At 41.3% G+C, this 24,531-nt stretch overlaps 1 protein-coding gene across 3 annotated transcripts in view; it reads left to right on the plus strand.

The window, feature by feature from the left end:
* Nucleotides 1-24,531, plus strand: part of SHPRH (SNF2 histone linker PHD RING helicase) — a 746,219-nt gene that overhangs the window by 146,577 nt on the left and 575,111 nt on the right. For all 3 annotated transcript variants that reach the window (XM_069235239.1, XM_069235238.1, XM_069235240.1), the window contains exons 3-5: nucleotides 9,420-9,549; nucleotides 16,136-16,354; nucleotides 22,839-22,917. In XM_069235239.1, the coding sequence (XP_069091340.1) occupies nucleotides 9,420-9,549; nucleotides 16,136-16,354; nucleotides 22,839-22,917 (428 nt within the window). The remainder of the gene's footprint in view (nucleotides 1-9,419; nucleotides 9,550-16,135; nucleotides 16,355-22,838; nucleotides 22,918-24,531) is intronic.

Raw genomic sequence — 24,531 nt, forward strand, 5'->3', positions numbered from 1 at the left:
CCTGAAGGGATAGAAGGGATAGCACAGCAAGTTTATAAGGGCATATTCTTTTATATATCTTTAGACGGACTCTGCTTTGGGGACCCACATAAGTGAGGTGTCATTTTACTTGAGAGGCTGAGGGGAAAACTGGGGAGTAGGAATTTTGTGCTGGAGCAGTGATCCTACTAAGAAAAATCAGGAAAATATGCTTTTTTATGCAAATTTTGAGGTTTACAGAGGAGTCTGGGTAAGAAAATGTTGGGGGAGCCACGCAAGCCACACCTCCCTGGACTCCTTGGGGTGTCTAGTTTTAAAAAGTTTCTGGGTTTTGTAGGTTTCCCTACATGAAGGCCGCACCCAGGACCAAAAACATAGGTGGGCCCTCCCCCCCAAACAAGGGTATTTTTGGAATATATCACTCTGATGTGTGCACATACGTCCGTGATGTGCCAAACACTAAAATTGTGAAAAGAAACACACTTAGGTTATGTGAAGAAGACCCCTCACCCACCAACCAAGTTGGTGGCATGCTTCATCATCGGGGTCCCACCCGAGGCACCTAGCGTGTCACAGGTGTGCTGCGACGCCTGATTACAGCGGAGCAGGTTTTGTCATTTTTTGGATTCATTGGTTGGATTTGGCACGAGGGTGAGTGATGGTTCAGTGGATCAAATTTTATTAACAAGAGATTTCACAAAAATGAAATGCACTGCTAATAACTGAAAGGCAAAAAAGTGAACCAATGACTCACAGCTCGTGAGCTGTAAAGCCGCGACAAGGCACCAACCGCTTTACAGTCCATTCACACACCTTTCATACATGACACGCACAAGACCATTCACACCGCCAGCCACGGGCCCAGCACATTACAACACTCACATCGACAGACCGCGCCACTCAAGGGCCCATCACTTACATACGCCCACATGCCTGATACAAGAATCACACCAGCTGATGGGAGTGTGGACTGCCGTTTGGCTGGCACCGCCAGCCAAGCGCCACCCCACGCACACCGCCAGCCAAGCGCCACCCCAAGCACACCGCCAGCCAAGCTCCACCCCAAGCACACCGCCGGCCAAGCGCCACCCCACACACGCCGCCAGCCAAGCGCCACCCCACGCACACCGCAATCACTTTTTTATTTATTTATAAACAACAAAGAAACTACTAATTATAAAATAAGCACAAAACTACAAACACAAAAGCTCTAACTAAATACACGACAGATGCCAACCGTGAAACATATGAAAATATAAAACAGACAGCTTACGCTCACGGTATTTCCCAAAAGTTTTTCCTTGTGTGGTAACTTCTAAAACAGCTGGGCACACACAGCCCAGGCTTTGAAGGGCATTCGGGGCAGTACATCCGGCTCTCCCTCCGGATTGATCTCCGGGCACATACTCTACATTTCTTTGTGGGCATGTCTTTTTTGGGAGTGGGAGGAATGTGATCTGGAAAGTGCTGATCTTTCAATCTAGCCACATCCTCCACCACTTCTACTCTAGGAACTCTTGCCGGTTCCACCACAATAAGGCTTTCTATCACCGACTCCTGAAATTTAACAAATGTCATCCTTGACTCGGGTGAACAATCCTTGTATACAATAAAGGCATTAAAAGTTGCCAAATGAAATAAATGTAGGGCCAACTTTTTATACCACACAAGACTTACGAAGAGCAGTGTAAGGTTCTAACCTCTTATCTACTCTATCAACACCACCCATGTGCCTATTGTAGTCCAAAATGCACGCAGGTTTGCGCACTTCCGCAACCTGACCCCAAACAGCCACAGAGGAAGTACTCTCATCATGGATGGTCGATAGCATGTACACATCCCTCCTGTCTGAAAATTTCAGAGCTAGCAGCTCATTATTCCGCAAGGCACTGCACTGTCCCCTCTCAAGTTTTTTACAGACAAGCTCCCTTGGATAGCCTTTCCGGTTAGAACGGATTGTGCCACAAGCAACAGTGTCCACCCTAAACAACTCCTTGAACAACTGCACTCCAGTGTAGAAATTATCTACGTACAAATGGTGACCTTTGTTAAACAGCCGTCTGGCAAGTTCCCACACAATTTTTTCGCTAACTTCAAAAGTGGCCGGACAACCAGGAGGGTCAATACTGGAATCCCTACCAGTGTAGACCTGGAAATTATACACATATCCTGTACTGCTTTCTGACAGCAGATACAATTTAATCCCATACCGTGCCCTCTTACTAGGAATGTACTGCTTAAAAACTAAACGCCCCTTGAAAAAGACCAAAGACTCGTCCACACTTATCTCTTTGCCTGGAACATAGACCTCTGAAAACCGATCCACAAAATGATCAAGGACAGGCCTAATCTTAAAAAGGCGGTCACAATCAGGGTGATCTCGTGGCAAGGCTAAAGCATTGTCCACAAAATGCAGCATACGAAGAAGAAGCAAATACCGATTACGTGTCATAGTTGCAGGAAATATAGCAGTTGCCATCAAGGGACTAGTAGACCAATAAGAAGCCAGTGACGGCTTCCTGATCAACACCATCAAAAAAGACAAACCTAAAAACCTTTTCATCTCTTCCAGATATGTGGGAACCCAATGAGTAGCTCTAGACTGAGGCTTAAGTCTGGCAGCGTTGTCCCGCAAATATTGCTCTGCATACACATTTGTCTGTTCCACAATCTCTTCCAAAAATACATCGTCCATAAACAAGTGAAAGAAATGGACAGGCAGAAAGTTTTCCGTATTAACTCTACACACTGGGAGACCAGTAAATGCAGGTAACTGTGGCTGCTCCATGTTTGGGGCAATCCAGGTGTCAGGTCTTCCAATGGGAAACCCTGCAGCCCCAGGCTGCTGCACTCTTGGCACATCAATGTCCTCCTCTAACACAGGCCCTTCATCTGCACTGAGAGTAGCTTCCTCATCAGAAGAATACTCTCGGACAGAAAACTCACTTCCAGAATCTCCTGCTTCCTCCTCTGCCTCAGATGCAGTCAGTGTCATAATCATGGTCTGAAGACGACTCAAAGAGCATGCGAACAACCTGCTGAGCGGTCACTTTGCGGCTAGCCATGATCCTAACAACAAATGGATTGCCAACAACAACTAGCACTAAAATAAGTAATAAACAAAGTGTAGCTTTATCACAAAGAGTTATGTACTACAAAAAACTATACCACTCAGTTGCCTGAAATAGCTACTCACCAAGCAACTACTCTGCACAGACAGCAATCACCAATGATATCCCACTAAAAAGAAAAAAGCAAATTAGACATATGACAACACAAACATCACTGTGCTCAAATCTAAGGACAATGTCAAACACACAATACTGCATTTAGTACACCAACTACAAACATGTCAACAATACTCCTTTGGAGTAAATTGCTTTCACTTACCTAAAACATGCAACTATGCAAACCACAGGACAACTGCTGCCAAAACCACAAAGATCCACAGCAAAGGAAGCAAAAGCGTTGAACTAGAAGAAAAAGAAGAAATAAATTGTTATAATCACAAATACAAATACTTTGCCAGTTGACAAACACCCCACCACCAAGAACTTAGAAGTTGTCCCTGGTACCTAAGTGGATCCTGCCCCCCTCGGGGGTAGATGGGTGTAAAATAATTGGCCAATCTGCCCCCCAAGGGGGGCAGAAATGGGCAACACCTCTGTGCCCCCTTTCAGGGGGCGACTCTTCCCAAAGGGGGCACCCCCAGCACAACACAAAACAAAACAAAAAAATCCCTGCTGTATTGGTGGTTTCTGCTCTCCTTGGGGGCAGATGGGCCTACAAAATTACGGGCAGAGATGGCCAATACAAATTTTCCCCACCTTAGGGGGGCGACCGTTGCCCAAGGGGTGCCCCCAAACACACACCACAACACAATCCCTGGCGCCTAGTGTGCTACCACCCCCCCCCCCGGGCCAGATCGTCCAAAAAATGGCTGGTCTGCCATCGGGGGGGGCCGAAACAGGAAAAAAAAAAAAAAGTTCCCCAGGGGAGCGACCCTTGCCCAAGGAGTTACCCCCAAAATAAACAATAAAAACAAAATCCCTGGTGTCTAGTGGATTTCGCCCCCCCCCCCCCGGCGGCAAATCAGCCCAAAAATTGGCAATCTGCCCCGGGGGAGGGGGGTGAAATACTAAAAAAAATAGCCCCCCAGTGGGGCGCCCCTTACCCAAGGGGTCGCCCCCCAAAATTTTTTTACAATAAAAATTAATCCCTGGTGTCTAGTGGTTTCTGCCCCCCGGGGGGAGGGGGGGGGGGGGGGGCGAAATAAAAACAAAATTGCCACCCCCAAAATACACATAAAACATAACATCCCTGGTGTCTAGTGGTTTTCGCCTCCCCCGGGGGCAAAATACAAAAAAATATTGCCCCCGGGGGGGGGGGGGCGACCCTTGCCCAAGGGGTCGCCCCCAAAATAACCAAGAAAGAAAATCCCTGGTGGCTAGTGGAGATTCCTGCGATCGTGGAGCAGGAATCTTGTGAAAACAGGCACAGGGGGAAAGGAAAAACCCTTTCCTTTCCCCCGTGTCTGTTTTCACCACCCCCGCCCCCAAAAACGGAGAGGACTCACCTGTGATGTCCTCCTCCGAAGACGCGCTGGAAGCAAATGGCTTCCAGCGCGCCCGGCAACACTAGATGACGCGCTGACGTCATTGGATTGCCGTGGGGGGGGGGGGGGGGAAGGTCTTCCCCTTTCATCCCCGCCTGGGTGGGGGAGGGGGGTGCACGGGGGGGGCGCTTCCCCAAGTTCCCCTGTGCCTAGGACGAGATGATCTCGTCCAAGGCACAGGGGAACTGTAGCCTTGGACGAGATCATCTCGTCCAAGGCACAGAACCGGTTAAAAAAAAAAACATAAGATGCTGCTGTGGCCCGAAGGCTCCTCCCTTGGCTCCTTAAAAAAAGTGAAAGTGGGTGTCCTAGATAGTACAGGAACACAAACTAAATACATTTTTTTAAAAGTGAATAATAAATGAGCGGTTGCAGTCGCTCTTTTATTGTTCACTGCTCCTTAATGCCCTGGGAGGGCTATTTAACTATATTTGGTTTTGGTGACATCTCTAGAGTGGACAGGGACCTCACCAACCTTTTTTAATGTGGTGGGGGGCTGTAGGGATTTCTGCCTCCCCCCCCCCCCCCAGCAACACTGAAAAAGACATAAGTCTCATGGGTCATTGAAACCAAGAGCCCACTTGAATATGTCATCTTTCCTAGACTGGAGCTATTGCTCTACAGCTGGGATTGCAGTGCCACCTAGTGGCTGGTTGTAGTTTAAGTAATACAATGTATCCCATAAAGTACAAGTCTGTATGTGGTTGTTTTAATATTTTGTTTGGGGGTGTAAAATGTTGAAAAGTAAAAAAAAAAATGGGGTGGAGGGAATCATGTATTTAAGACTATTTATTTTGAATTTTACCACCCCAAAAAAATAATAAAAAACTGTGTAAAAAGAGAGATTCACAGACATGTAGTTTAATAAAACTTTATCAAATAATTTTAAGTAAGCAATAATGATAAACATTGTATTTCTTTTTAAAATATACATTTGATTAAAATAATTGCTAATTTTTGGAGAAAGATTATAGATCTTTGAATATAGGGTGTTGGGTGGGGAAAAGGTGGTGTGGGCGGGTTGGTGACAGGTACTACCTGCAGGCCAGGTCCTGTAACCAACCCCTCACTGCTCGCTTTACGTTAACAAAACCCTAGAAATTCACTGAAAAAAAGGGTAAAGTTACTTTATAGATATATGAAAATGTAACATTTTAAATCTAAAAATGACAGGAGGTTAGGGAGTTATTTTCAGGGAGTGATATATATATATATATATATATATATATATATATGTATGTATATGTATATATCGATTTTTCAGTAGAAACTAGGTCCTACCTATAATTACCTAGTGGCTATCTATCTATCTCTATATATAGAGAGAGAACGAGAGAAACATGCAATGCAAATTGAAAAGTCCACTATCTAAAGCCACACATTGTAAAGGTCAATGTGGGGTATTATGTGACGTACGAACTGACATGGCAAACACTTGGTTTAAAGAACAAAAAACATAATACCAAGTAAAACAGTTCTAAACTTTAGGGATCACTCAGGAACACTATTCTAAAAGAATTGGAAAAAGCTAAGACATCAGTGAGGCATTTATATATATATATTGTTAAGGAGGTACATAGTTGTGGACTTATCAATACTTACCTGTATATACATACAATGGCAATTTTGTGGTATTCATTATTTTGGTGCCAATTCTTTTGTTTTATTGTTTCGGTTTGCATTATAATGCTAAATGCGATTGAACACCGTAGAATATGTCTTTGAAGTACTGTCACAAATTGTACAGATCAACTATCTTGCAGTTATTTTGTTCAGTGTCATGGAGAGACACTGCCTTGTGGGGTTCTTTGTGTTGATTGCCTCACAGGCCATTATGCCTTTCTGCAGCCCTGGCTTTGTAAATTTTCAAGTTGCAAAATCTACTACCTTCAGCCCCCTTTGAGTGTAGAGCGGCAACAATTTTTAAGCCTTGGATGTTTCAGGGGCGCTTGTACTTTAATCTTGCAGGCTGTAAAGAGCCAGCCTGTGTGAGCTTGTACATTATTTTCCAGCTTGTTGCCTGTGTTCATGTTCCTTTTAAACTGAGAGCTAATCTTTTCTTTTTTATAACCAATTTTATTTCATTTGAAAGTAAACAAGTCAGTGAGTCCATAGCAGTTCATTCAGTTGAAACAGATCAATGCAATTGATGACAATTCCCTCCTTTTCCCACATTAACCAAGTTCTTACACTCAGAGAGGCAACCCATAATGAGACCACTATTTCCCCCAAATTTTCTCATATTTCTGAGGGCAGCCATGCACTTCATATATCGTTTTTTCTAATTGAGAGCACCAGTCCACCCCAGCTCGCCATTTCAACACCAACGGTGCCATCGGGCTTCTCCACGATTGTGCAGTGTCTCTTTTGGCTACCAGTCCGTGCAACTCCCTCAAAAGTTCGATCAGTTCTTGCCCCCCCCCAACTCCTCCAGAAGCCCCAGTGGCGCCACCTTGACAGTCAGCTCAATCGGGTGTCCCGGAAACTCATAAATATCTCGCTCCACCGCATCCCAAAAGGGACTCCCCTCCTGACATTCCCAGGCTACGTGCAGAAGGTGCGCCTCCAGGTTACCACATCTCAAACAGCCAGGAGATGTCACAGGCATATGCGTTGTAGGCGCACTGGGGACAAGTATGTCATAGGGAAGTAGTTGATCTGCACCATCCTTAGGCGTGCGGATATGGCCAGTTCTCTGGGTGCAAGGTACACCTCTCTCCAATCGTCCTCATCCATCTCCTCCATCCAGGCTGTCCACCTGTCCCGCAACCTGGTGACCCCATCGGGACCGTTTGTAAGCAGCAAGCGGTAGATTTGGGTAGTAGTCCTCTTGAGGCGAAACTTCCTATGGGATGCCTGGGGAAGGGAATCATGATCTGGGAGGGGCAGGTCAGATGGCAGGTGGGACCGCAGTGTGTGGTGCAGCTGGAGGAAGCGAAAGAACTACGTAGTGGGCAGGGCATATTGGTCCTTCAGCTGCTGGTAGGATTTCAAGTGGTCTCCATCATACACGTCCCCCAGGTAGTTAATCCCGATGGTGTCCCACTGCCTAAAGCCCCCCAGCTGAGATACCTGCCACAACCATATGCTCTGCCATGAGGGCGTCAGCTTAGTTAAGTGCCGGTCCCACCCTGTTAGTCGTAAGGCTGCCATTCAGCATGGCACTGCCACCCGCGTGCAGTCGGGGACGGCCCGTAGGATTGGAACACTGTACAGCAAGCCCAGCAGGCCCTTGAACCTCAGGCGATAGTGCTCCAGACGATAAACTGGGTCATCCCACTCACCACTGAACCATTCATTGATCGGTACTAATTGAGCAGCCAGATAATATATGTAGATGTCTGGTATCCCCAGTCCACCCTCGTAGGGAGATCTCCTTGTGGAGCAAAAAGCCACTCTTTGTCGCTCTCATGCCCATATAAATGAGGCGAGTTTGGAGGTGAGGGACTGGAACCAGGTATGAGGCACCAAATATGCCAGAACATACAGATAGCGAGGGAGACCGATCATCTTTAAGAGGGCATTATGGCCTAATTGGTTCAGCGGCAGGCGATGCCAGCGAGCCAGGTCCCCAGCGAGAGCCCCGGTTAGAGGCTGGAAGTGTAGCTGCCAAGCCAGGTGTTGGAGCGGGGATAGGTGGATTCCCAAGTATTTAAATGCTTTCCGCCTCACCAGGATATCCGGGCACCAGACACTGCCCCCGCATTTCCTTGCACCTCCCCTAGTAGTGACTTCCCAAGATTCAATCTCAACCCAGTGGCCTCGCCATATAGTGTTGGGAGCTTAAGAAATGGGTCCCGGAGCTCTGGGGTTTCCCCAGGAACACCAGGATGTCATCAGCGTATAGGGACATGCGATCCTCATAACCGACCCCCTCCACCCCCATCTCTATCCACTGATGAGCGGGTCACAACGTAGAAGGCAAGCCAGCAGCTCAATGGCCAGGGCAAATAGCAAGCTGAGAGCTAATCTGATCTAGTGTCACCGAGATACTGTGTAGGGAGTTCAGTAGTCTTTCATTTTAGATACTTCAGTTTAAAGGCACAAGTGGAAATTCACATCTATACTTGCATAGTAGGTCCTAGTAAGTCCTGGTGGACTGAGTGCCGGTTCGTATATTTCTTTGTGTCCGCTCCAGGGGTACATCTTTCTTTGCTCCTGTGAGGTGTTCTAGTGGTGTGACTGCACTGGAACTCTTTTTGATACTCTGGAGTCAAAGCCATAACAATACTTGATTGGTGTTTCCTCACTGAGTTAAGTATTGTGAGCAGAGATAGGAATGAGAAAGTAATATCTCAATAGCTATTGATAATCTTAATTACAAAAACACCTGGTGCTCACCCTTTCTTACAATCTGCTGCTCCCCTGCTAGTGTGGTGCTCCCTGGCTAGACAGGGTTGACGGTTTTGCCTGTATTGGTCCTAGTTATAAGACACCTTGTAACTTTAGGGGCTTGTTTTTCTGAGTAAAACATTTTTGGAAGGGAGTAGAAGGTTACTGTTTCCATGGGATGGACATTTCATTAAACAAGGACTGTAATGAGTAACAGTAGGATTTGGACAAATGACGCTTACTAGTAAGTAATTTGAAGGATTTACTCAAGAAGCAAGGTATGAAACATCCATGCAGGTGTTGGAGATACTGAGGATTCCTTTTTCAACTGTTTAATGGTCTTCTACATTTCATTAATATAAGCAGTGTTTCATTTTTCTTGCTTCATTACTCTTTTGTAAATAATAATTTAGTTAATTATAATTGTATATCAGCGAGGTGGTATTCAACTAACTCCTTAACACTTAATTCTGCTTTGAATAATTTTTTACAGGTTGGAATCTACCTTTTAGAAGCCAGTTTAAGTAAACCTGATTTTCTCAGTGGCGGAAAGGGAAGATTAAAAAAGTCTTCATTGCTGATTCAGAAACTGATGGAAAAGTTCTATCATTTTACAATTCCAGGTAAATATAGGAAGTGGCTGGAAGCAATAAGGTCTCATACTGATCGTAAAAGCAAATAAATGTGTCCCCATGAAATTCTAAACATGGACAATTGTGTCCAAGGTCTGTGAATTGGTCCCTTGAAACTGTGATCAGTGGAATTGTGCCTGTGAGCATTGCCATCATTGTACTTGAAAGTAGCCCTCATCAGTACGCATACCACCAGAAGCAAAATTGATAATTAAAAAAAAAGCAGCCACATTGTCAAAGAGAGTGAGAAATAACTTTCTTTTTTTAGATACTGTATTTAACGAAGGCTTGATTTGTAGTCAGTCTCTACTGAAATTCATTAGCAGGAAAAGACTTTTAAGGTGAACAAAATAGAAAAACCTTTCAAATCTTTCAATTAACTGTCTCAAAATTGCTAATTTTTTGATGAGGGATAGCTCTGAAGAATGATATGGTCTCACAAAGTATCTGTAGGTGTACTTTTAATTTCACATGCATATACATTATCAAGACTTAATTTCTTGTAAATAGTTCACTTGTTTTTTTCTGTCACTTATTTTCACAATTATCTCATAGAAGCTCAAATGGCTGAGGTGAGGGGTCATTTTAATTCATTATATTGTGCAGAAGCCACAAACCAATAGAGACTGATCAGTAATGGATGTAGGAATCTTTGGTCTAAGGTCCGTCTCACAAATGGTTGGTTTTATGATGGTATAAACTGATAACTTGCCCAAAGAAAGTAAAATGATTTCTTCTTTGTGATTTTAGAGGGTCTTACATGACATTTATATTTACAGAGAAATACATATGCCACTAGACCGTTCCTTTGATGCTACTGAAATAAGGTTCTGGCTCCTGATTGCCCCTGAGGCGTTATTTGAATATTTTAACTGTTGTGTGGTAAATTAAGTGGTTTCCAATGTCCCTATTGTGTGCAGGTAGAGAACATTTGATGCTGAACATCATCATTGACTGTTGATATGTATTAATTTTCAAACATTGTGATTAAGTCAAAGTGCTATACAGAAAGTGTTAGAATACCGTAGTCTCCCCATCATTATTCCCAATTTAAATTAAGTAATGAGTACTTTGTAGCAGACTCCATAATTACAATATAATCAACGGTGAGAAACAGAGGTGATCATAACACCTCAACCTCCTAATACTTTACTACTAAATTAATATAATAAACTGAAGAAAAGAGGAAAACAGCAGGAAAGGAAAGACAAACGCGATTGGGAGTATGCAGGAGGCAGATGGGAAATGCATTGCCCTATCCATATTACTATCCCTAAAGGGTGGCACATAGCAGTCCTGGAATACCTGTCCCACCAAGTCCTCCACTGCCATTCAGGCCATTGGGCCTAAACTTCCACACATGTGTTCACATCATAATCTTCTCATCTATTAGCACACGCCTGATACTTTCTCCTCCAATGTCAGTGGTTCTAGGGTGGCTCTTGCCCCTTCAGTCTGCACAAATACACAGCTTTTGTCACTCTGATGTGTGCCAGATACCTTAGCAAGGCCTGAACACCAAGTCCTAGAAGCTCTTTTTACACAACCTGGATCTCTATCCTTTGCACCTGAGATCTGGCATATAGGTCCGGAAAATAAACACAACTCCTACCTTCAGTTTGCTTTGTGGTTGCGGTTGTTTTTAAGTCCAGCATCACAAAAGTCTGGGTTGGCCAGAGTCACTATTATGGTTCAATTGCCTTTCATATTTAAGGTACCTAGTGATCTCAATGGGAAGTCTTTGAGCCTTTCTTACCAGGCTTTTAGGGTCAAAACCCTCCTGAGTCAGATGGTAAGCAGAAAAATATATCAGTACTTCCAATTTTGATTTTTTTTGTGGAATATCCGGGAATCCAAGAACCCTAATTTTGGCAGTTGGTTGAGCATTTTCCAATACTTCCATTCTCCCCTTGAAGGCCACCAGAACTTCAATAGCTTTGTCCTAAAAGTATTTATCCTTCTTCATCCCTTGTTCAGATTGTTCCGCCTAGCCCCCTAGTGTATTTGCATTCTTTTTTAATATGGCTGTATTCCACTGTACTTTGGAGATTTTTCTTTTCTGTACTCTCTAGCGAATACCCAGCTCTATAGGTGTTTTTGACACCTTCTTGAGCTTGTGTAGGATGGTCTTGCGGGTGTGCCATTATTTCCTGTTGCCCATCTTGTCCACATTCTCAGCCATCAACCCTTTCTTCTTATGCTTCCAGACTGTAAAAAGTCCCTCCTATCTCACCTAATATGGTTTTCACACATGTTCCACCAAGTGGTCTTTGGCCATCGCTTTGTGACTCAGCTTCTCCATTGCCTCCTTGTGATTCCTCCTTGGCATGTCTCCTAGCACACACCCTTTCCTCCACTTCCTACACTGTCTGGAGTTGGAGGCAGGTGGACGACCCCCAATGTTATGCCTGCAGTTTTCTCCTGTACTCATGATCTCAGCCACCATTGTATTCTTGCCTGCCACAACTTGTTCAATCGACCTCACTAACCGGCGGTGCCAATTTAGCTTGAGCCAGTCCATTGGGTGGGCACTATCTTGAATTCAGCTGCTGGGACACAAGATCACTTCGGGCCCGGGGAAAGAGGATCTGATCAAGTAGCTCCTCAAGAAGCATCCATCATGGCTGCCCTTAAGCTGCTTCTTCTGATGTATATTTATGAACCATTGATAATGAAAGATCTTATGGATGCTGCAAACAGGACTCTTGGCTGTATATGCACTCTAATAGATTGAAAGTTGCCAGTGGCAAGGAAAACCTTGTACTGATTGGAATATGTTGGATTTGAACGCCATAGCTGATAATGGGCAGCGTACATAGATAGAGAAACACGTCATATGCTATTAATAATAGATGAAATACTGTGTTATAATAACTCAAGTATTTAAAAGAACAATGCTGTACTATTAGTAAAAAAATAAAATAAAAAAAAAGGAATTTGATAAGGCAAGTATTTGGCACATTATTATTGTAAGTCATAAAGCATACTGGTTTCTTTTTATACTGAAAAGTAGATGTTGTGAAAAATCATTTCTTTGCCTCGTAAAGGCCAACAGGTGTTTTTTTACAGTGCCAGTGGTTGAATAGAAGATTATTGAATTCTAAATGGCATTACATTTTTTAAGTGCACTTTATACCATTTTGGAGTTACTCCTCCGATTTTGCCTAGATATTGTTTATTAAATGGTTAAAGGATTTTAACTTTAAAAACTGGATCTGCACAAAAGGTTTGGCTTGAGAAGAAGACAACCATTGAAGCAAATTCTCCTGCAGTTGAATGGTTAGGACTTTTTGGATGCTAACCATCTGTTTAATATGTTTTTTAATTAGGTACATTAAATTTGCAATCGGTTGAGGGTGGCTTTTTTCTGGTCAAGCTTATGAAACTGTTAATTGATTTGCCAAAATTGTGGGCTTTGTTTTAGGGAACTTGCAATCTGATTATTTTTTGCTGGGAATATTTTGGGGGCTTCTGGTACGTTTAATGGATTTCTCAAGAACAGTGAGATCTAGGCAAAGACAACATCCTGCCAATTATAGAACATTGTCCTGGAAGTCAGCTCTATGGTGGAATCAGTCAGTCATGTTGTCTGTTTTGAGCAGGCTTGATCTAGAGCTGATGGGATAATTTAATTCAAGCTGTGAGTCACAAGATGGCATGTTTTTGATTCCCCTTCCCCCTGCAGACATACAGAAGATGATAGAAGGAATGCTTGCAATTTGTCTAACCACTGGCAATAGCTTGGTGTAGCATTCCAATCCATTGTTCTTTTGCCCACCATCTCACTTCAGTTTAGACCCAGCCATTTGCAATTCAGTTTTGACAGTCCAACCCAAACTGCCAGGCCAGGTCCTCCCTGAAATGTAACACTAGCAACACATGACCCATTTCATCCCTATTGGGGCTTATCAGTCAGGTGTAGCTTGGTTACATTGACCCAGTGAGCACGGATCGTACCTCTGGACATACCCTTGCCACTTAAGGTGGTACATCAAGCACATGAAAGTTTTGTTTTTGAACCCAACAAATGTTAGAGTGATAAGAATAAAAACAGTTAAAAAACTAACTTAAGAATATACTCGGGCTTCACACGAAACAGTGAGAGAAATCGGAATGCCTGTAGGAACCTCATGAAAGAGCAGAAAATTGAATATTAGAAAAGCAAGTGGTTTTCCTAGAAAAGAACAGTTGGAGAAAGAAAAGAAGAATTTCTTGCATTTGGTGATGCAGAAACAGATTCCTACAGGAAATAACTGGGGGCACAAAATCTGGAAGATTCAGAAGACGAGCACTGTGAATCCATAGTTTGAGATTGAGAAGTTTCTCTGTGAACACAAAATAAGAGAAAGCAACCTGTTAGTCTGAAGCTGACCTTCCTTGTATGTTCTCTCTGTTCCCAGAGCCTACCGTTCTTGGTCATTTGCTCCCATAAATATGTCATAAGAGATTCATCCTGAACTGTAACCTGGATAATAACTCTAGTTTTCTTTGTCCTCAAACTCTTTCCTTTTGAAAAAATAAAGTTCTCCATCCCTTCCTAAGTTACTGTTCATAGTCCATCAACTTGCCTACGTGAACACTTGGATCCTAAGAGAGTGTTCTGTTGCTGTTGATTCTGAAGATCGTTTTGTGCTCATTGGGAAGAGCTATGTACATGTGTGGAATTACATACCCACCATTTTGTCAAATTAAAAGTTTGCAGTAGTAATTACCAGCTTTTCTATAAAAAGCAGAAATTTCCCACAGATTTCTCATAAGAGACCACAGTATGGGGACAACGAGTACATCAGCTGGGGTTGCAAAGCTGTCTATAAGTAAATTTGTCATATTTGAATTTGACCTTATTCTTAATTTGGTGCTTTGCAAAGAGGTTCCATATATGAATTAATATGATATTTGTTGGCTAATCTGCCTCATCTTAAAGGAGGCACATCCTACTAGTAGCTCGGACGATACTGGCTGCTCTGCAGCTACCTGGAAGTAGCTCTCCTTTGTGCAGCCCAGCATAATAAATTAGAACTTTTCCTTTGGTTGAATTAATACGATTATCCCAGAATTATAAAGTATGTTGTCAAGATGAGAATGTGTCTATTTTCAGAAATCATAAGCCGATATATAGAGAAAAATTAATTCCAAAATATTTTAAAGCTGATATTTAAGTGAAAAATCGTGCCATTATCACCTTGGGCATTGCAGGTATGGATGCTATATATTACCCATGTAGATGTATTCCAGAATGAAAAGCCTTTTTATGTTACTTATGGCAACCCTTTCTGAGGGGTGGCCACTAATGTAATATTGTCTGACATGGTCCCTAATACAACAACAATAAGAATATTAGTAGCTCTGGATGATTTTAATTGAACGTCAGTAACTCTTATTATAGAAAAGGTTGGATACTTCTGTCCCAAAGAGCCTTCTGCAGTCTTCTAACAGTGCATCCTTCCATTAGTAATGCCTAAAGAAAATCCCCATCAGCCTCCATTTGAAAGTACTGGTCATTCATAATGTGGCGGGGGTGCTTACAGATAGACACCGATCTTCTTGGGACCTTCACCTTTGAGTTGTGATATGGTAGGTCTTGGCATCTCTTTTCTGAATCGAGGTATGACTATGACTTCAGAGTTATTACTTGAACAGTTTTACTTTTTGTTGATAATATTTTTTTTTTAAACGTGTGGTGCCCTTAAATGTTTTTTTAAATTAATAAGACATTCCCTACTTTTCACTCAGAAAATATAGTCACCGTTAATTCTGACAGCATTTGATTTACAAGTATTTGTGTCCTTCACTTCGTTGGTCAGTTCGTGGCAGTCCAAGCAGCATTTTAAAATGGTGTATCTCCATACCTATAGTCATTTGCAGTTGTCGTTGATAATAGAACTTACATAACCCCCACCACAGACAACTTAATGATGAAAGGCAAGACGTTTGCTGGGGTGACATTGGGTGAGATTTTCTTTGCAGAAATATTCAAGTAAGCCCCCTCGAAATTAATTCAATGGACGATTCTCTAAAACCTATTGCTTGAATGCTGTCTGTGAACAGATAGTTTTGCCCTAAAAACCTGTTTATGTTAATTGTTAGTCCTCAGTCTTTGTCTCCTAGCAGGTTCTGACTGCAAAGAACTCTCTTTCAAACTTGTGAATTTACAGATGAACTCTTCCTGAAGACAAATGAACTTGCATAAAGAAGCAGGTCTGCAGATTTTGTGTCTTTGTAGATTTGCAGTCAAGCTTCCCAAATTGCCAATTTGGAATGAGATTCCATCCACCTCTTACTATCAAATTAGATGATAACATGTAGAGAGGCTTGTGGAGAAAGGGTCTTTCGGAATACGACCTTCTGTAGCCTATCCAACATTACAGAGACCGGGTAGCTGGATGTTTCATGGCATTGTTGCACTAGTGTTTCATGGTAAAAAGTAGTTCAAAGTCTTTCCCCTCATGATGTTAAAGGTCTTGTTAGGCGTGTGAATTTCAATGAACAGATGTAAGAAGTAAATAGCACAAGTATTTGTTTTCTAAAAACTAGCTAAGAACAGGTTAAGTTTTGACTTCCCGCTAATTGTGTTTAGAAGCCATGGACGAAGATGAACAAGAATCGAACAGAGAGCTGGAAAGGGAGAACATTGAAGAGCTATATGCTTTCGTGAGGCACACACACCAGCAAGATATGAGTATTGCCAAGCAGGATGTGCAGCATCCAGCTCTGATCCCAGTGCTCCGACCTTATCAGAGTGAGGCTGTGAATTGGATGCTACAGAAGGAAAATTTCAAGGGTACTTCTTCAAATGGTAGGTCGACAATTCTACATCTGGAGAGAGAGAGTGTTTGCGCGTGCGCATGTGTTAAAATATTTTAAAAATATTTGAAATATATATGTTTTCACAAGTGTATGCATGTTAACGTACAAAGTGTTGTTACATTGCATTACTTTTTGCAGTGAGGAATGCAGGTAAATAAAAAGATGTGTTGATAAGTGAAAGGCTTTCTCAAGATCTTGTGGCAGCAACAGAGCAGTCAACCTTTTCCTCCCCCACAGGTTTCCCCCAATGACACTGTGCTGCACGTTTTGCCTCATCTGCGCAGTCCATTAAGGAATGCCGGTACAGCAAGGGTAGAGTCCTACCTATTCGTTGCTATTTTTTGTGTGGAAATGAAGAATTAGAAGGACTGGATTGTTTTCAGAGACTGCAGTTGCCCAATATTCCCTCTATTCTTGGATGTGGTTTCGTGGACTATGAAGAAATGTATTTGCATTGTACTTGCATAACCATTGAGCCGCACTTTTTCACAAGTCACTCATTATAAATTTAAAGTAAAAAACATGATATATTTATCAAGAATTTGTGACGGAGAATTGAAATTAAGGATGGAATAAAATAATTGAAATGGGTGCTTTACATGAGGCTGGATAGATTTCATTATATTGCGACAAGAAATAAGTTAACAGAATCACAAAGGGACTGTATGCAAATGAGATGTGAGTTTATTGAGGACTTATTTAAGAAGTTTCTAATGTTTAAAAAAATGTTACATAATTCTGTGCTGGATTTGGAAAAAGGGGACAAGAGTAGGCAATACTTTAATTTGAAAATACATTTAAAATCTGAATCTGAGATTATAGTACATGGGAGCATGTAGGCATTGTATAAAAGCCGATCTCTAATTCCCTTATTATAGTCATATTGTGACCTCTTTAGTCACCTGTAATAAAGGAACGTCATAGCTGCTCAGCTAAAATGAAGGGTGATTAGCAGAATGGAAATATTTATGGAAAAATGTTTATTTGTTCTATGCTACTATCATTACTTGGAAGATTGACTCTTCACATATACTACACAATCTGAGCCACAACATTTTTTAATTAGACTTGTATTAAAATTACATTACTGTTTTTTGGTGCCTTTCCTTTTGCAGTACAGACTCTGCATTTCTTTTTCATATGTGTAATGAATATGAAGCATTGAGGAGCAAGGCAACAGGGATTTAAGTGGTTTGTATGAAGTATGATGATTTGTCCATGTATTATGAGGAAAGGAATCACTGTTATACATTAAAAGCTTAGTTGAAGTAACCTCAGAGTTTCATGACCTTATAAAGGAACTCAGCCTTTGGCCTAGTTCCTCTATATGGTCAAATATATCCTCATAATGTATGATAGGGGCTACTTAATATCCCCTGTCATACATATCTTGGTTAATAGGCAGGATGATTAATAATACATGTTTTTGATTTGGCTGATAAGTGTGCTGCATAGTATTAGGAACTAATAGTAATGGAATGCATGTTTGAAAGAGACTCCAGTAGTGTGTTGCATTGGTACTAGGAATTAATCAGAATAAAATGCATGTTTGTAAGAGTCTCTTGCAGTCATTCTCTGAATGGTGTCGCAAATCCAGTAATGTACTCACCACAACATCAATGAATAAAATAATCATAAGTCATTCCAATCTTTCTTTTGTAGCTGGGCCCAAACAGTGATATACTTGCACTGATGTAGTAATAGACATACCATTTCTTATTCATTCAAAAATCAATATTTAAATAACCAAAAGTCGAAAATGTGGTCTGCAACCATACCAAGAATAGGCTTTATATTGTATCCAACAGACTTTTACGAGGGGTCTGGATCATATCTGAAGATAGAACAAGCACTGGCATAGTGAATTAATCTGAGCTATTCGAAGTATATGATTTTATTTTTTGTGATCCCTACTGTGTGGGTGAAACATATGAATTTGCCCAGTAGTACGCTGAACTTGTCTAACTACCATAGACTTTGTTTTTACACTTTGCATGGAGGCCTATAAAGTTACTTTCAATTTGCCTAAATCCGCAGGGTAAAATATACTGCTCTTACTGATAACAGTGTGTGGGTCTGAGTCGCAGTGTTTACATTTTGGTATGGTGTCATTGGACTGTATGGGACGAGTTCTGGAATAGTGTGGAATCAAGTCACGGAACACTGTGGAATTTGTCCAATAGAGAAAAGTCTGAGATGATAGCTGCCCTTCCCGTACACCATACATTATAAAAAAAGGGTGTCCATTTTGGTCTTAAACATACTAATTGCTATTACTGTAAAATATTTATTGATAACGCTGTAATTATGTCTACCTAATCTGTCATAATTTTGTATGCTAGTAAAGTGGAACCAGTTATTTGCCCCTAAGTTGAAAGTTTGCAGAAAAGGCTGAGAGTTGGGCTCTTGTTGACTACAGTGCCAGTGAATAGCTCATATGGTAAATCAATGAGCAGTTTGTTCCATTCCTCGTATGGAGTCATATTTTTCAATATGTTAGAGCTGATGCAAGCTAAATATAATCTGTAAATATAAGGCCATACATAAAGAATAATTCTATGTATTGAAATGTAATAGCAGGGAAAACAAGAAAGGCTGGACTAGATCACAGAAAACCTTTAGCTGGTCAACAGTAAATGTTATAGGTGGAAAATAGAATGGTGTCTTGTGTAAACAGATTTTAACACCATATAATGGAACATTTATTTGTAAGGCACTTCCCGCTGAAACAGTAAACCTCCCACTGGGCTATTTTGAAATGTGACCTTCCCAGCCCCATACCAGACCACATTATTAAATTGTTAGCATGAGTATTTCAAACATATGGTTTAATAGCAAAAATGTGCTCAGTCTGACTGCTTTTAGAAAATAGCAGTCATTTTTTAACTCTTTAAAACAGTAAGTGCACACTCTCTGACCCTAATGTATGCACTCTGTCTCAGCACAGGGTAAGGGTTGCGTAATTCCTCTTGCCCATCTCTGGCAGAATGAAGCCATGAGGTGAACGTTCACCTTTGAAACATATAGTAGGCAGGTCAGGAGTCTGAGTCTCCGCAAGGAAGCCTCAGGCTTTCTACCAGAAGTTCAGTGAGAACAAGTAACAGTGTTATAAGAGTGAGAACGAGTAAAAGCGAAATGTTTTATTAAGAATCTCAGATTGTAAAGTAATCAAGCTCCTGCTGGACTCACTTGTAATGTCTTTTCCACCACAAACAATGCCACATTATTACAGAAGTGGGAGGATGTAAACTGCAGATAAGCAGGTAACCACCAGTAATGTGCTCAGTCAAACTGCCAATAGGAACTAGCTGAAGAAAACACAAGAATGGGGTGTAATATGAGGAGTTGTGGCGCTCACGGTGCTAATTTACCTTAATAAGTGTGGGGACCCCACTGGGGAAACCCCAACCCTCCGAGGTCAACCAACCTCACAATAAAGAAAAAACACAATGAGGAACCCCAATAGCACATATAGAATACAAAAATATCTAATTCACAAAAACTTGGTTGCAAAAATCAGTCCATGATGTAACCTGTAGATTTTCAAGTCACTCAGTGCAGATAATTTGATCAGTTCAAAATTTATTACGAATAGGATGTCACAAGAGTAATCAGCAATCCAAATGAATTTGTGCTTCCAATTTTCCAGCCAACACGTGTTTCGTCTTTGGGAGTATTTTACAATCCCTCTACGACTTCTTCAGGGCTTATAGATCCAGTAATAATTGAGAATAAATGATAATATCAGTTAATCAAGCAACCGAAATGTTGCTGTGTAGATAATCTCCGAATGGAAGTTCAAACCACAATTGTAATCTTGTAAAAAGTCCACGTATTCAAAGAGCGGCGCCTCCGTGTCAGGGTGCCTCGCGAGTGCGAGGACACGGAGGCGCCGCTCTTTGAATACGTGGACTTTTTACAAGATTACAATTGTGGTTTGAACTTCCATTCGGAGATTATCTACACAGCAACATTTCGGTTGCTTGATTAACTGATATTATCATTTATTCTCAATTATTACTGGATCTATAAGCCCTGAAGAAGTCGTAGAGGGATTGTAAAATACTCCCAAAGACAAAACACGTGTTGGCTGGAAAATTGGAAGCACAAATTCATTTGGATTGCTGATTACTCTTGTGACATCCTATTCGTAATAAATTTTGAACTGATCAAATTATCTGCACTGAGTGACTTGAAAATCTACAGGTTACATCATGGACTGATTTTGCAACCAAGTTTTTGTGAATTAGATATTTTTGTATTCTATATGTGCTATTGGGGTTCCTCATTGTGTTTTTTCAATAGGAACTAGCTGTTCTGTGTCATAGTTTTTTTTTTACCATAACTTCTTATTAAGTGTCCCCATTTTAACAAGCAGCTGTAAGGCACATGTACGTATGGGGTTGTGAATACAGTCGCTGCTGTAGTGCATACCAATCGAAGGATTTCTCAGTGAGGTGAATGAAGACTTTTAAAACCTGCAGCAGGTAGGTCACTGGTTTGAATCCCGGTAAGGCAAACTCAGCCTTCCGCACGAAAGTTGATAAATTGAGTGTATTTAAAAAGGTTATAAGGAAGAATTGTATTGTTAAAATTCACATGCTGTGCAAAGGAAGAGTTGAGCCACCATCACAGCCTTGTAGTGGTTGAACGTCGTTACCAATGTTGATGTACAGCTCAGGTGGCAAATGCAAAAACAAGGTTACAGGTGGATGGATGGAATGCTTGAATTATTCTCAGCCTCTGGTGATCGATTGGGGCCGCATCCCAATCCATTGTTTATTTGCCCAGCATGCCACCTCCTTTTGGACCCAGCCATGTGCAAACCATTCTTGATGCTCCTCATGGAAACAGTCCAGTCCGAACTGTCATGCCACTTGCTCCTTGAACGGGAATACAAGCAACCAAAGACCGTTTTCACTCTAGGTAGGGCTCTTCAACTAGGTGAGCACTCATTATTAATGGGCTTTAATATTTTGCATCTCTTCCAGCACTGTGATTACAGAGGTGATAGCTCATGTTTGGGCTGTTGTGGTGGGTGGTGTCCTTACACTGCAGCACATGGAAGCCAGTTGTTTGCTTTTCTTTACTACCCCTCCTCAAAGCACCAACAAACGTAAATCAGTAAACTGCCTTTACTGATTCTGCCAGATGTTCCCCAAACCCATTGGCTTCCCTGGGGGGCTGGCTCAAAATGTGATTGATGTTGCAACATAGCCGAAGGCCAAAGAGGGCAGCCTCCTGCCCCATTCAAACTGTTTTGTTATGGGCTGATAAATAACATTCATGAGCATTGACTGAAGGGGGTTCACCCAAAGCCCTTTTCTATTCATTACATAGCAAAATTAAAAGTTCAGGCGAGGCAGCCAAAGAAGTCTGTAGCCAAAAACTTAAAACGTCTCAAAGATCAATAATTACTGAGATTTAAGGAAGCAGAGTAACTAGATACAGAGTTACTGAACCTGAGTAAGGGTTGTGAAAGTGATTCATTGAGACAAGCCCTCATAAAAATCTCAGTAGGCTTGAAAGGCAGTCTGTTCACTGTATTCCATTTGTGAGGTGTATGTGGCTAAATTGTTATTGGTTTGACTTAGGCCTATGTATGCCTGACACCATCATTTAAGGATGGTCATATACTTTGAGGTGGAAAGAGGACTGGCTTTTGTATCTTTCTCCACGTTTACTCCAGGCATTAATGTTAGGTGTGGCCATGAATAGTCACTGGGTTTGGGTGTGATAATATAAAGTTACTCCTTTGAGTTTTTCATACATTCCCATAGGCCTCTCGCCCGTGAATACCATATTTCCCACCTATTTACCAAGCTTTACAACTGAAGAAAACTCTGTCAACTTGGGATTAAACTATGCTATACAAGAAATAATATCCACCCACACAGATGGGACATGGGGTGTAATGGGTACCGTGGATGACACATCCTACTTTAGAGAGGAATGAAAACACTTCTTCACTTACTTGAGTCTTGTCTTCCCTTCTTCTTATTGGACTTGTTACATTGAAAGCTTCAGTGCACACATGAAATAGATGTTGTACAATTTGTCTCTTGTGTTCATAAAGAGAATGTTTTACAGGATTCTGTTTTTATCTTTTTATCATGTACACCCATCCAGAAACACAGGCTGCCCAACCCCTGTTCTCAGCCCACATTGATTTTGAAAGCCAGTGCTTAAGTACCGCAGACTTCATAGTATCTTCGTGAGTGCAGAGGACCAGGCAGTGCAAACCTGGACCTCACTGGCTTTTGCTGCTGGATCTGCTTGCCGAAGAGCAGCACATCGCTAGTGAGGAAAGGTGCACATTTCAGATGTGCAGTTGCACTTTTGTAAATCTGTCCACTTTTATTGTACCAGCATGTAAACTTAATTGTGTAGAAAGTCACAAATGGAAAAAAATGTGAGTCTGCTAGCTGACCGTATTAACCATATTTCTCCCCTTTTCATTAACCCATCTTTAGGGAATATGCTACACTACTTATGGCGAGAAGTGACTGTATTAGATGGGAAGAAACTCTATTATAACCCATTTACTGGCAGGTAAGGATCTCGAGAAAATAAAGTGGTGAAAGATAATTTGTTTGGAGCTACCTAAAAAAGTGTCCAAAAGCGGTTTAAAGGAAATAAATTGTTAAACTGTGGGAGTTAACACATGCAATGGAAAAGGCCTTTTGTATGCTACAACAAATACACCATATGGCATGTACTTTTTATATTAAAATACATATGTGTATAAAAAGCACATACAAAGCTCCTGGGAATCATCTTAAAATTTTCTCATCTGCGGTCGATCTTTTCTGGAGTATCTCATACTTGAATGCTTAACTACGTTCTTCATGATCTGATAAAAGATTATAGACATACACATTGTGACCTTTTGAGCCACCATTTCATATTGAAACTGGTGCATTGTTTGAATAGTTATACATTTGAAACTCGTAACAGATGACCTGGGAAGTACTGGAGGCTCACATGCAAAGAGGACTGAATATTGACCAAATACATTAAGACATCAGAATCAACAGTTTTATAACACGCATGCATCAGAATAATAATCTTGGACTCTAAGAGGCTAGTATATAGAAATACTCGTTTGGCAAAAGTTACATGGAAAATATAAATGTGCCAGTGAGCTGCTGTTTTCTTTTTTTTTTTTTTTTTTTTTTTTTTTTACAAAGCTAAAAGAAGTCAAGTGGATTAAACTTAGTGTCTCTGACCACAGCAAGGTCTTGCTGTTCCGACCTTTTAAGATCTCCGACAATAATAATGCTGGAAAATTGCATTTTCTACCAGCTGAGTGCATTATATTAATAGTTTACTTATGAGAAACATGAGATACAATGACATTTAAACTGTAATTCAGAATGGAGTAAGGAGCAAGCAATGTTGATAGTAAAAAGTCACACGCTTACTCCATTTCCTCAAATAAAAGTTGCATGCGTTTCATTTACAATATTTAGTGGGTCTTCTACAAAATAGGCTTCTGTTGGATTCTGTGTCGCCTCCCCTTGCTGTTGCACTCTCTTAAATCCAAGTCTTCTGCCTTGGTGTTTAGTTTCTGTAACAGGAGAATGCTGTTCTCAGAATCTCAACATTGTTTGGTCTACAGGGTCTTGCATATACCACTATTTGACATGTTTCTCGTTTTGTCATAGTTTAGTGAACTGTTGTTTAAAATATAGACCTTTAGTGGATCCCAAAAAATATCGCAATAATTTTATTACAAGATGGGAGGCTCATATTATGCTATTCTTTTCATGCTTTATTTTAAACAGCAGCCAAGAAACTACAAATCCCAGAATCCCTGGGAAAAAACTACTAAACTGCGTCACAATGGGTTCCACCAATCACACAACGAGCCCCATAATAACTATCTTGACTGACAGCAACAAGCCCTCTTTTCTTGCTGCTCGCAGTCAAGATAAGTACACTGCTCGCATTTCTATGTATTTCGTCTATCGCATTTTTTTTGGGTGTATTTGATGTTTATATACTTTTACCTATGGTTATGTCTATTTTACTTTGTGGTCGTTTATATTAGGGTTAAATTATCCCTTCGTAGGTTGTTTTTCCTTTAAAATGCGCTCTCGCGCTCCATTGCGCATTCCGTGCTGGCAGGCCGACTGTCAGAACGTTCGGTGAACGTTCTGAAAG

Source organism: Pleurodeles waltl, chromosome 5 (genome assembly GCF_031143425.1).
Source record: "Pleurodeles waltl isolate 20211129_DDA chromosome 5, aPleWal1.hap1.20221129, whole genome shotgun sequence".
NCBI lineage: Eukaryota > Metazoa > Chordata > Amphibia > Caudata > Salamandridae > Pleurodeles > Pleurodeles waltl.